The sequence below is a fragment of the Eubalaena glacialis genome, chromosome 18 (assembly GCF_028564815.1).
Source record: "Eubalaena glacialis isolate mEubGla1 chromosome 18, mEubGla1.1.hap2.+ XY, whole genome shotgun sequence".
Taxonomy (NCBI): Eukaryota; Metazoa; Chordata; class Mammalia; order Artiodactyla; family Balaenidae; genus Eubalaena; species Eubalaena glacialis.
In genome coordinates, this window is record NC_083733.1 from 62,541,435 (window position 1) to 62,555,342 (window position 13,908).

At 47.9% G+C, this 13,908-nt stretch overlaps 1 protein-coding gene across 1 annotated transcript; it reads right to left on the reverse strand.

The window, feature by feature from the left end:
- Positions 1 to 692: 692 nt before the first annotated feature.
- KCNA7 (potassium voltage-gated channel subfamily A member 7) lies at positions 693 to 3,102 on the reverse strand. Its single transcript, XM_061173052.1, has 2 exons — positions 2,512 to 3,102; positions 693 to 1,511 (listed from the first exon to the last, which is right to left on the reverse strand). Exons 1-2 carry the CDS (start codon positions 3,064 to 3,066, stop codon positions 693 to 695), a joined length of 1,374 nt encoding a protein of 457 aa, XP_061029035.1. The 5' UTR covers positions 3,067 to 3,102.
- Between the last annotated feature and the right edge of the window lie 10,806 nt (positions 3,103 to 13,908).

Genomic DNA, 13,908 nt, shown 5'->3' on the forward strand with positions numbered 1-13,908 from the left:
CCACATAACTCTACACAATTCAACACAACAGAACCCTGAAAGACTCCTATGCTCATACATTCCAACCCAACTTAACCTCATATAACGTAGAAAGCTCACATTCTATCACATGACTCTTCGTATTTCTACATGACTCACAAGTTCACAGAACTTAAAATAACATGGCCCTAGAAGAATCACAAAGCCACGCAGTTTCCAGTGTCTCAACCCAACTCTCCAGCACCATGCATGAACAATCAGTCCCAACAGTGCCGTGGGTGACCACCTTACTTGATCCAACATGGCCCTAGGGGACTCATAAAACCACAGAATCCTGCATAATGCAGTTGGACAAGACTCACCTACACTCGTAACCCAACCCGATCCAACATGGAACTAAGAAACTCACAAAATTATGTGACAAAACCTATCTCAATACTACCTCAAGCTTTGCACAACCCAATGCAATACAAACCGATGGAACCTCCCCCTCAAATCAGCATAACCCATTGCCATTCACTGTCACCTAAGGAGGTACCCGCAGGGGCTACCAATCCACAACTCAAGACCCAATAAGACTTAGTGTTCCCCAACCCATTACCACTTAACTTAGTTCTTCCTAAACCCGACACCCTCCCCCCAACTTTCCTTCCTCCCTTCCCTCCCTCCCTCCCTCCAAGGAAATGTGAGGTTCTGCAGACCTCAACTGTCCCTCACACTTCGGTGACCATGTGTTTCCCAGGGGGAGGCCAGAGGAGTGGAGGTGGGAGCTCAGGAACCTCTCGATCCACAAACCCCCCATTGACCTTGCCCTCCAGTGGGCAACAGGGCTGCGTGTCCACATGGCTGTACATCCCGGCCTCTTCGTCATCTGTCTCCCGGTGGTAAAAGTAGCTGAAGTTGGAGACAATGACTGGCACAGGTAGGGAAATGGTCAGCACGCCGGCAATGGCGCACAGAGAGCCCACTATCTTGCCGCCCACAGTGACGGGCGCCATGTCTCCATATCCAACTGTGGTCATAGTGACCACCGCCCACCAGAAGGACTCAGGGATGCTGGTGAAATGGGACTCTGCCCGGTCGGCCTCGGCAAAGTAGACTGCGCTGGAGAAGAGGACCACACCAATGAAAAGGAAGAAGATGAGGAGGCCCAGCTCTCGCATGGAGGCTCTTAAGGTCTGGCCCAAGATCTGCAGGCCCTTTGAGTGCCGGGACAGCTTGAAGATGCGGAAGACGCGTACCAGTCGGATGACTCGCAGGATGGCCAGTGACATGGCTGGCTGGCCCACCCCCCGCTGCCGGGCCAGCTCGGTACCCAGTGCCACAAAGTAAGGCAGGATGGCCACGAAATCGATGAGGTTCATCACGTTCTTGAAGAAGGCTGTCTTGCTTGGGCAGGACGCCAGGCGCACCAGCAGCTCGAAGGAGAACCAACAGATGCACAGCGTCTCCACCACAAAGAACGGGTCATCGAAGGGCAAGCGAGGTGGGGGTCCAGGCACTGGGCTGGAGCCATTCAGTCGAGCCGGAAACTGCAGAGAGGAAGGGGTTCAGGGAGGACCATGCCAGGGCTGGGACGCACTGGAATGGCCATATTTGCTGCTTAAATATTCAACTACTTCTTTACAAATTGGTCAATAGCTGCTGCCCCCAGAACCCCGGTGACCTAGCTGTAGTACACTCCTTCTCGGGACCCGCAGGGAAGGCTGACTTTAGGGTCCCTGATCCTTCATTGGCAGGGCCTCCTGAAATAATGCTTGAGTAGGGCTCAATCTCTTCCCTCCCAAAACCCCGCCCCCAGAGTTGAATTTCCAGTTGGGGAGGGTCCCCATCCTAGCCCCACTCCCTTGTGCCCTGCCCTCCCCAAACCCAGCCTGGACCATAATGGTTAAAGACCTTATCTTTATGCCAAAACCCGGGCCCCTCCCCTCACGGCCCTCAGCTCAACTTTCTTTATGATGGATTCCTTTTGCCCCAATCCTCAGGCCCCACCCCTCGATCTGCAGCTCCCTCGGCGGCTTTCTTGAGGTCCCAGATCTCACTACCTCCAGCCCATCCTTCCCATTGGTTACTGCCAGCCGTATAGACCCCCGATTTTTCAGTCTCGCCTTATCCCTCAGTTTTGATTTCTTAATACACCTGTCCTCCTGTGCTCCTGCCCTCCAAAAGCCGGGTTTCTCACCTACTTCAGCGCATGCCTTCTGATAAGGCAGGTCCTCCTACTCAGATCCTCAGGCCCCGCCCCATTAAGCTATACCGTTCCCGCCCCCAGCCCAGGATTTAATGTAGAGTCCCCTGGTCTGGCGCCGTCCCTGGCTTGCCCACCTCTCACAGGCCTTTGCCCACCTTTGATTGGTCAGGTCTTCCAACCAGGCCCCCAATGCCTTGCCCATCCACAGCCAGGCCCTACCCTCCTGAGAGGCCCCACCTCCCATTGCCCCTTACCCCACCTTATGATTGGCCAGGACCCCGTGGACCTCGTCCAGCTCCTCCCAAACCCCGCCTCTCCACACGCAGGCCCCGCCCCCTCACCGGGCCAGCTGCAGCCACCGCGGCGAGCCCCGAGTTGTCGCGGTCGTCGCGGAAGTCGGGCAGCGTCTCGAGGCAGAAGACGACGATGGAGACGAGGATAACGAGCACTGAGACAACGGCGAGCACGCGCGCGGCCTGCGAGCTCTCGGGGAACTCGAAGAGCAGCCAGAGCTGGCGCGCGAAGGCGCGGCGGGGCAGGGGGCGCTCCGATGGCAAGGGGCAGCCCTCATCCTCGCGCAGGCGCGCTAGCGCCGCGGCGCCCAGCCCATAGAAGGCCACCTCCTCCAGGAAGACGTCGAGCGGCACGTGCGCCGGCCGCCGCAGGCGCCCGCCGGACTGGTAGTAATAGAGCACCGCGTCGAAGCTGGGCCGGTGCCGGTCGAAGAAGTACTCGCGGCGCGCGCCGTCGTAGAAACGGCTGCGGCGCACCGGGTCCCCGAGCAGCGTGTCCGGGAAGCGGCCCAGCGTGCGCGCCCGGGTCTCGAAGCGCAGCCCAGCTACGTTGAGCACCACTCGCTCGCAGCAGCCGCACGGCGGCGGGCACCCGGATTCCATGGCGCGCGCAGACCCGGCGACCCGCGGACGGACGTGTGGCCCCCGACGCCCGACCCGGCCCGGCCCCGCCTCGGCCGCCGCCGCCCCAGCCGCCCAAGCCGCCCCAGCCTGGTGTCCGGTGTCCACGCGTAAAAATAGCCCGGCCGTGCGGCCAGGGCGCGGGGGAGGGGTCGCCATGACCCCGGCGGGGCAGAGGGCGTTCGGGCGCCCTCTGCCGGGGCGCCCGCCCTTTACCCCCAGGCGACGCGGCGCTGCGCTTTCTCGGGGTCCACCTGGCTTTCCGGGTTCCTTTCCCTCTGTCTCTCCATCGCCTGAGATCTCTGTCCTGCGTCTCTCCGGGTTTCCGTGTATGTCTCTCGTCTATGTTTTTATGAGTATCTGAGCCGCTCTGTTGGAGTCACAAATTTCCATCTCTTTGTCTCTCTCGTTCTTTTGTATGTCTCTGTGTCTGGCTATGTCTTCATTTTGGGTCTCTGTATCTCTGATCTCGGGGTTGTATCTCTGAGTATCTCTATGGGTCATTTATCTCTGAGCTTTGCCGTTCTAGGGTCATCTGTGTCTGGGGATTCCCGTCAGTCTCTGTGTCTTGGTCTCTCCGAATCTCCGTCTTCCTTTAGATTCTTGTATCTCTCTCTCTGTTTATTTCTTGTCTCTCTTGGTCTCTGTCTTTCCCCTCTGTCTGGGTCTCTCTGCTTCTTGTCTCTCTGGGTCTCTTCTCTCTCATTACCTCTCAGCCCGCTGTGTCTCTGTCCCTGGGATTCTCTGGGTCTCCCCTTTGGGTATCTTTCTTTCCCTGTTTCCCTGAATTACTGCAAGTCCCTGTCTCAGGGCCTCTGGAGGACCGAGCCTCTCCCGAGTCATATCTCTGAATCTCTCTCTGACATTCACCCTAGGTTGTCTCTGGTGATTTCCCCACCCTGGGGATGCTCCAGCAGCTCTAAACCCTGAGCATGTGTCCCCCACACGGGGTCCCCTCGCTCGGGTTGCCCCTACCCCCACCCCCCGGGTCTCCACCTGGATTCTCTGCCAGACTTTCTTAGACCCAGCAAGGCCTGAGCTGCAGCCCTGAATAGTGCAAAAGGAGGCCAGGCCTGCCAGGAACAGGTCAGGGGTGGGCTGGGGAAATGCCGCAGGGTCACTCGAAGGGACCAAAGGACAGACAGACGATGGCCTTCCAGCCACCGGTGTCCTATGACACGGGGTAAAAATAGCCCTATCCGATGTGCTTGGCGGGAAGTCGTGGGGATTGGACACCCGGACTCCAGGGAATGAGGCCCCGGGCGCCCTCTGCTGGGGGAGTAGAGAGAGACACTAAAGGTTTTAACTCCCTAGGAATTCTGGCACTCTTTCTCTTCCTGTCTACAATTTCTTTCTGGGATGCTATGTCAACATCCATCTGGATTTCTGTTTCCCTCTCTCTGTGTCTATGTCCCTTTCTTTCATGGTCTTTGGCCCTACCCATGTCTGGGTCTCTGTCTCCCCATCTCTCTGGCCTTTTCCCTTCTTTCTGGTCTCCTTTCTTCTCTTTTTTTTCTCATTCTCAGAGCCGACAGAGATCCCTCTTTGTGGGTTTCTGAATGCTCTGTGTGCACCGATCTCGCCTCCTCCCTGCAGCCCTATCTCTTAACACCCTCCTACCACTGAGCCTGGAGGTGGGCACTGCTTCTTGCCACTTCCAGAAAATTCTCCCTCCCTCAGCTCCTTTGAAGCTCAAGTTATCCATGGACACCTCTTCCCAGCCTTCCCTAAAGAACTCATCCCTTTCCCTTCTGCCCACTCCCACTCTTTCATGGAAGATTTTCAATCCTGGCTCTATATCCATCACTCTAAAACGACTGTCATAATTCTTAATAATGTCAATATCCCCATATAGGTGATTCTGCTAAAACCTGGCCTGTACCCGGTTGTCTTTTCCAAAAAGGACCATATTTTTTGTCCGAGCCATGTCACACCCTATCTTGTGGAGTCCATTCTCCAGCTTTTGGTGAGAGCCTCAACTAACAGACCACCTTGGAAGGGACGCAGTGTGATTTCCGAGGTTGGATCATAACAGGCAACCTTCCACCCCACTCTTTTCCTTGGGACACTTGTGCAGGCTAGATGACAAGGCCCACGTGGAGAGGACCCTAGGCTACTAAACTCACAGCTGATCCCCAGCACCAGCCTGCAGCCACGTGAGTGAGCCATCTTAGAAGTCCTCCTGCCCCAGCCAGGCTACCCCCTGGAGGAGAGATAAGCCTTCTCCCTGAGGCCCTGCCCAGCTTGCAGACTTGTGAGTGAGATAAATGATCTTTATTGTTTTCAGTCATACAGTCTTTGGGTGGTTCGTTAACACACACCATGATACTAGATAATCCACATGTGGCCTCTTGGTACTCTGAACCCATCATTTCCATCCATCTTGCCCTCTGATCTACCCCAGCCCCCCTCCTTCCTTTTTTACAGTTTTATTGAGCTACAATTCACATACCATACAATTCACTCGTTTAAAGTATACGACATGGGACTTCCCTGGTGGCGCAGTGGTTAAGAATCCGCCTGCCGATGCAGAGGACACGGGTTCGATCCCTGGTCTGGGAAGATCTCACATGCCTCAGAGCAACTGAGCCCTCGAGCCACAACTACTGAGCCTGCGTGCCACAACTACTGAGCCTGCATGCTGCAACTACTGAAGCCCACGCGCTTAGACGCCACTGCAATGAGAAGCCCGTGCACCACAGGGAAGAGCAGCCCCCACTTGCCACAACTAGAGAAAGCCCACGCGCAGCAACGAAGACCCAATGCAGCCCAAAATTTTTAAAAATAAATAAATTTAAAATAAAATAAAATAAAATAATTTTAAAAAATAAAGTATACAACCCAATGGTTCTTCCTATTTTCATAAGAGTTTTGCATGCATCACTGCAATCAATTTTAGGCAATTTTTGTTTTCCCCCCAAAGAAACTCTACACCTGTATCTATCTGTCCCCCTTGATTGTGCCACCCACTTTCTCGGTCATACCCTTGTCCTTGTCATCATCAGTAACTACACCCCCTTAAAACTTTTTTTTTTTTTGTGGCCACACGGCGCGGCTTGCGGGATCTTAGTTCCCTGACTAAGGACTGAACCTGGGCCACAGCAGTGAAAGTGCCAAGTCCTAACCACTGGACCGCCAGGGAACTCCCCAAACTATTCTTTTCTTCCTCTTTTTTGTTTGTTTTTGTTTTTTATGGGAGTTTAGTTGATTTCCTCTTCTTTTTTTAAAAAATTATTTTATTTAAGTATAGTTGATTTACAACGTCAATTTCTGCTGCACGGCACAGTGATTCAGTTATACATAAATATACTTTTTCCTCTTCTTTTCCGTTATGGTTCAGCACAGGATCCTGAATATAGTTCCCTGTGCTACACAGTAGGTAAACTCTATTTTTATCACCCCATTCTCTGTCCATGCGCTCCCTTTTCCCACCAACCAAATTAAAAAAAAACTTTCAAGGGAGTTCCCTGGTGGCTTAGTGGTTAGGATTCTTGGCTTTCACTGCCATGGCCTGGGGTTCAATCCCTGGTCGAGGAACTGAGATTCTGCAAGCTGCGGGGGGTGCAGCAAAAAAATAAATAAATAAAAATAAAGCCAACTTTCAAGCCCACCAGCATGTACAATGCACGGACCCCATTAGATTCTCATTATCTTTGACTTCCCCCATCTTGTCCTCCCTTCCCTCTTCCCCCTGCTTCCACCGTTCCACGGTCCCCCATAAAGTCACTCTCCTTCGGATGTCTTTCCCTTCTTTGCCTATGATCCCCTCCAGGGCACTGTTGGGGTGAAACCCTAACCTTAGTAAATCCTCTCACCCACTCTGTGCCTTCCCAGGGGGCTCTGAGGGGGGCTGGACCCCAAATCCCAGCCCTCCTGTGACCCTGCTCTGTGTCCTTCATCAAGGTACACTCAGCACCCCCCCACACACACAAGATGGCGATTCCCCATCTTCATTCTCCTCAAATCCCCAGCGCACCCTGGTCCTCCTCACCAGGGGGAATCGCCTCCTGGAGGAATCTTCATTCTCCTCCTTCAGTCAGCTGATTCCCTCTCTCCTCATTCTTCTGAAAGCATAGAGGCTACCAGACACTTCATCTTCCCACAGCCCATTCTATCAGCTGCCCAGATGCTCTGCTTTTCATCTGTCCCTCCTGATCCAAGACCAACATCTTGCCTTGTGTCCTGGGTCCCATCTCTCTGTCCCACCTGCAGACTCAGCTCCTGTCATCACTCCTAATTCTCTTGTATCATTAATATGTGAGGCAGAATGATGTCCCGCCCACCCCTGGAAGATGTCCACGTCCTAATTCCCAGAAACTTTGAATATGTTGGGTTAGCCAAAAAGTGCCTTTGGTTTTTAAAGACACATTTTTCATTTTCACCAAGAACTTTATTGAACAACGTATTCACCTTTTTGTTCCACGACCTTCTGCCATTTTTCAGGCAACTTCATAATTCCATATTCCCAAAACTTTTAACCTTTTTGAGCAAAGAACTGTTCCAGGTGCCTTTTACAGTCTTCCAGGGAACTGAAATTTTTTCCATTAAGAGAATTTTGTAAAGACCGAAATAAATGGAAATCCAAAGGTGCAATGACTGGTGAATATGAATATGGTGGATGAATCAGAACTTCCCAGCCAAGCTGTAACAGTTTTTGCCTGGTCATCAAAGAAACATTCAGTCTTGCGTTATGCGTTTTCTGTTGACTAATTCTGGACGCTTTTCATCGAGTGCTGCTGCTTTCATTTGGTCTAATTGGGAGCAGTACTTGTTGGAATTAATCATTTGGTTTTCCAGAAGGAGGTCATAATAGAGGACTCCCTTCCAATCCCACCATATACACAACATCACCTTCTTTGGATGAAGACCAGCCCCTGGTGTGGTTGGCGGTGGTTCATTTCACTTGCTCCATGATCTCTTCCGTTCCACATGATTGTACAGTATCCACTTTTCATTGCCCATCACAGTTTGTTTTAAAAACGGGACGTTTTCGTTACGTTTAAGTAGAGAATCACATGCAGAAATACAGTCAAGAAAGTTTTTTTCGCTTAACTTATGTGGAACCCAAACATCAAAGGGATGAACATAACCAAGCTGGTGCAAATGATTTTCAACGCTTGATTTGGATATTTTGAGTGTCAGCTATCTCCCGCGTGATATAATGTTTTGTTTTGTTTTATTTTTTAAATTTTATTTATTTATTTGTTTGTTTGTTTTGGCTGCATTGGGTCTTCATTGCTGTGCACGGGCTTTCTCTAGTTGTGGCGAGTGGGAGCTACTCTTCGTTGCGGTACGTGGGCTTTTCACTGCGGTGGCTTCCCTTGTTGCAGACCAGGGGCTCTAGGCACACGGGCTTCAGTAGTTGTGGCGCACGGGCTTAGTTGCTCCGCAGCATGTGGGATCTTCCTGAACCAGGGCTCAAACCCGTGTCCCCTGCATTGGCAGGTGGATTCTTAACCACTGTGCCACCAGGGAAGCCCTGCGTAGTATAATGTTGATTGTTCTCAATTAATTTCTCGATTTGATTGCTATCAACTTCATCTGGTCTAACGGACCATGGCGCATCGTCCAGCGAGAAATCTCCAGGACAAAACTTAACAAACCACTTTTGACATGTTCAGTCAGTCACAGCACCTTCTCCACACACTGCACAAATCTTTTTTTGCATTTCAGTTGCGTTTTTACCTTTCTTGAAATAATAAAGCATAAAATGCCGAAAATGTTGCTTTTCTTCTTCCATCTTCAATATTAAAATGGCTATACAAAAATTCACCAGTTTTGATATGTCTTTTTTTAAATGCACGCTGATATGACAGCTGTCACATACAATCTAACAAAATTGTTTCAAATGAAGTTAAAGACAACTAAGTGCTACTAGAGCCATCTTACGGAAAAAAACGAACGAACCTTTTGGCCAACCCAATATTATATGGCAAAAGGGACTTTGTGGGTGTGATTAAATTAAGGCTCTTTAGTTGGGGAGATTATCCCAGATGACCTCGGTGGCACCAAGGTAATCACAAGGGTCTTTACAAGAAGGAGGTAGGAAGGTCAGATTCCTAGATGATGTGAGGCTAGATGTACAGGTAAGAAATTAAAATAAAATAGAAAATACTTAAAAATGGGGACTTCCCTGGTGGCCAGGTGGTTAAGACTCCACGCTTCCACTGCAGGGGGCACGAGTCTGATCCCTGGTCGGGGAACTAAGATCCTGCATGCTGTGCATGGTGCCACGGGGAAAAGAAGATAAAAGACAAAAATAATAATAATTAAAAATGAAAAAACAAAAAAAGGAAAAATGAAAAATGAAAAAAAAAAAGTAGAGGTCAGAGAGGAGAGAGATGCTACTTTGCTGACTGTGAAGATGGAGGGAAGGGCCATGAGCCAGGGAATATAGGCGGCCTGTAGAAGCTGGAGAAAGCAAACAAGGAAATGACTTCTGTCCTAGAGCCTCCAGAAGGAACACAGCCCTGTGGACCCATATTAGAATTCCAACCTCCAGAACTGTAGGGTAATAAATGTGTATTGTTTTAAGCCACTAAGTCTGTCGTAATTTTTTACAGCAGCCAACAGGAAACTAACACAGACGTGTTATGTCAATTTCAATGTCAGTTTCTCCTATTCCTCGGTATCATGTTGTCATTCCTGTGTTATAATACGATCTTTTTTGTTTGCTTTACTTTTAATTTTGAAATATTTTCAGACTTACAAAAGTGTGGCAAAGATAGCACAGAGAATTCGTGATATCTTTCACCCAGTTTCCCCTAATGTTAGCGTCTTACATTGCCAAGGTTCATTTGTTAAAACGGAGAAATTGACACTGGTACAATGCTGTTGACTAAATGACGTTCCAATTGCCTCCATTTCCCCACTAATTTCCTTTCTCTCTTCTAGGATCCAACCCAGGGTACCACGTTGCATTTAGCTGTCATGTCCCCTTAGTCTCCTGTAATTCTGCAAACGTTTCTTACTTTTTCCTTGTCTTTAATGACCTCAACACTTTTGAAGAATACTGGTCAGTTACTTTGCAGACTGTCCCTCAATTTGCATTTATCTGGTGTCTTGTCTTGATAAGATTGAGATTATAGTTTTTTGCGGGGAGGGAGGATGCCACACAGTTGAAGTTCCCTTCTCATCACATCATATTGGGGGCACATGATGTTGCTATATCTTGTCACCGGTGACATTAATTTTGATCACTTGGTTAGGCTAGTGTCTGCTGGGTTTCTCCATTATAAAGTTATTATTTTTTTCCCTTTGTCATTAATGAATTAATTTGGGGAAGCCAGTTTTTTTGTTTGGTCGAGTTTATTGAGATTTAATTCTCATACAATAAAAGTGACCCTTTATAGTGTACACTTCTATGAATTTTGGCAAACGGATAGTTATGTAACTGCCACTATAGTAAAAATATAGAATCTTCCATCCCTCCCCCCAAGTTCTCTCCTTCCCTTTGTAGTCAGCTGCCTCCCCCACTTCCAGCTCTTGGAAACAACTGCTCTGTTTTCTCTCCCTCTCCTCTTGTAGTTTTGCCTTTTCCAGAATGTCAAATACAGTTGACCCTTGAGCAATGCTCCAGGTCGGATAGGGGTGTTGACAGTCCACGCAATTGAAAAATCTGAGTACTGTGGTTCCTCCATATCCACGGTTCTGCATCCAGGAATTCAACCAACCGGATCGTTTAGTGCTGCAGTATTGACTACTGAAAAAAATCCACGTATAAGTGGACCTGCGCAGTTCAAACCCGTGTTGTTCAAGGGTCAAGTGTAAATGAAATCATAGGGTATGTAGCCTTTTCAATATGGCTTCTTACACTTAGCATAATGCATGGAAGATTCATTCCTGTTGTGTGTATCAGTAGCTCTATCCTTTACGGTTTTTAAAAAATTAATTAATTAATTAATTTTTTGGCTGCGTTGGGTCTTCGTTGCTGCCCGCGGGCTTTCTCTAGTTGTGGAGAGCGGGGTCTACTCTTCGTTGTGGTGCGCAGGCTTCTCATTGCAGTGGCTTCTCTTGTTGCAGAGCACGGGCTCTAGGTGTGCAGGCTCAGTAGTTGTGGCGCACGGGCTTAGTTGCTCCGCAGCATATGGAATCTTCCCGGACCAGGGCTTGAACCCGTGTCCCCTGCACTGGCAGGCGGATTCTTAACCACTGTGCCACCAGGGAAGTCCCTACGTTTTATTTTTTATTGAAGTAGAGTCGACTCTTTTTCCTACTTAACATTCAGTACTATTCCAAGGCATGTGTGCCCATGTGTTTATCCATTCCCTATATGAAGGACGTTTGAGTTTCATTTAGTTTTTGGCAATTATGGAGAAAGCTGCTATGAAAATCATGTACATGTTTTTTTGTGAACGTAAGTTTTCAGGTCTCCTGAATAAGTAGCTAAGTGTGAGCTTGCTGGGTTATACAATAAGTATATGCTTAATTTTTTTTTTTTTTTTTTGCCATCAGCAGACAATTCTGCTATAAGACCTTCTATCTTAACATCTTTTCTATCCTAAAAAAAAAAAAAAAAAAGGAATTCCCTGGAGGTCCAGTGGTTAGGACTCCGCGCTTCCAGTGCAGGGGGCATGGGTTCGATCCCTGGTCAGGGAACCAAGATCCCACAAGCCGTGTGGCATGGCCAAAAAAAACCCAAAACCCAAAACCCAACTTTCCTTGACTCCACTTCCCTCTCCTGCTATTATCACCTCTCTCTGCTCCTTTTGTAGCAAAACTTCTCTAAAGATTTTTCCCTACCTGAGGTCTCTTCTTCATCTCCCATTGTTTAGTCAAGGTCATCTATGGTAGCCAAACCTCAGTCCTTATGTTTCCGCATTTCTCAGCAGCATTAGACTCTCTGAACACTGCCTCTTCTTCCTCCTTTTTTTTCCCTGTGATCTTTTTTTAAAAATTTTTATTGGAGTATAGTTGATTTACAATGTGTTAGTTTCAGGTATACAGCTTAGTGATTCAGTTATACATACACATATATTCATTCTTTTTCAGATTCTTTCCCCATATAGTTTATTACAGAATATTGAGTAGAGTTCCCTGTGCTATACAGTAGGTCCTTGTTGGTTATCTATTTTATATATAGTAGTGTGTGTATGTTAATCCCAAGCTCCTAATTTATCCCTCCCCTCCATGTTTCCCCTTTGGTAACCATAAATTTGTTTTCGAAATCTGTGAGTCTGTTTCCATTTTGTAAGTAAGTTCATTTGTATAATTTTTTAAAAATTCGATTCCACATATGAGTGGTATCATATGATATTTGTCTTTCTCTGTCTGACTTGCTTCACTTAGTATTGATAATCTCTAGGTCCATCCTCCTCCTTCTTTCTTTTTTTTACTGAATGAAAGATTCTTTAAATTCTATAGTGCTTTACAATTTTCAAAAGTTTCACACAAGTGATTTCATATAGTCCCATAATAACCCTTTTCTCCCCCTTACCCCTATCATACCCCTGCCCCCTTCCCTCTCCCCACTGGTAGCCACTAGTTTGTTCTCTATATCTGTGAATCTGCTTCTTTTTTATTATATCCGTTAGTTTGTTGTATTTTTCAGACTCCACATATAAGTGATATCATACAGTATTTGTCTTTGTCTGACATTTCACTTAGCATAATGCCCTCCAAGTCCATCCAGGTTGCAGCAAATGGCAAAATTTCATTCCTTTTTATGGCTGAGTAGTATTCTGTTGTATATATACACCACATCTTCTTTATCCATTCATCTGTTGATGGACTCGTAGATTGCTTCCATATCTTGACACTGCCTCCTTTTTTTTTTTTATTTAATGATTTTTTTTGGCTGCATTGAGTCTTCATTGCAGTGCGTGGGCTTCTTATTGTTGTGGCTTCTCTTGTTGCGGAGCACTGGCTCTAGGCGCGTGTGCTTCAGTAGTTGCAGCACGCGGGCTCAGTAGTTGTGGCTCACGGGCCCTAGAGCGCAGGCTCAGTATTTGTGGCTCACGGGCTTAGTTGCTCCGCAGCATGTGGGATCTTCCAGGACCAGGGATTGAACCCATGTCCCCTGCATTGGCAGGCGGATTCTTAACCACTGCACCACCAGGGAAGCCCAACACTGCCTCCTTCTTGAAGCACTTTCCTTCTTGGCTTCCTGGACACCCAACTCTCCTGGTTTTTCTCCTACATTTGTGATCACTCCTACTCAGTCTCCTTTGCTGGGTCTTCTTGCTTTATCTGAATTCTGATGGAGGGCCTTGGGACTTGGTCCTCATATGTCTTCCCTTCTCCATCTTCTCTCCTCCCCTAACTGAGTTCATTCAGTCACATGGCTTCAAATACTACGTCTATTCCAATGACTCCCAAATCTAGGTTTCCAGGCCCAAACTCTTCCATGATTGCCATATCTTCCAACTTTCAACTCCACAGCTCCACTTGAGTGTCAAACAGACATCTTTGACGTGTCCAAACCCAGAAGTCCTCCTCAACAATCCCACTCTTCCCCACGTCTTCCCTCTGTAAATCAGTGGCACCACCAATTACCCAGTTGCTTAGTCTACAAATCTAGGAGTGAGGATTATTATTATTTTTTATTTAGGTATAGTTGACTTACAATCTTGTGTTAGTTTCAGTGTACAGCAAAGTGATTCAGTTATACATGTATACATATATAGAGAGATTCTTTTTCAGATTCTTTTTCCTTACAGGTTATTACAAAATATTGAGTATACTTCCCTATGCTATACAGTAGGTCCTTGCTGGTTATCTATTTTATATATAGTAGTGTGTATATGTTAATCCCAACTCCTAATTTAACCCTCCCCCCTTTCCCCTTTGGTAACTGTACATTTGTTTTCTATATCTGTGGGTCTA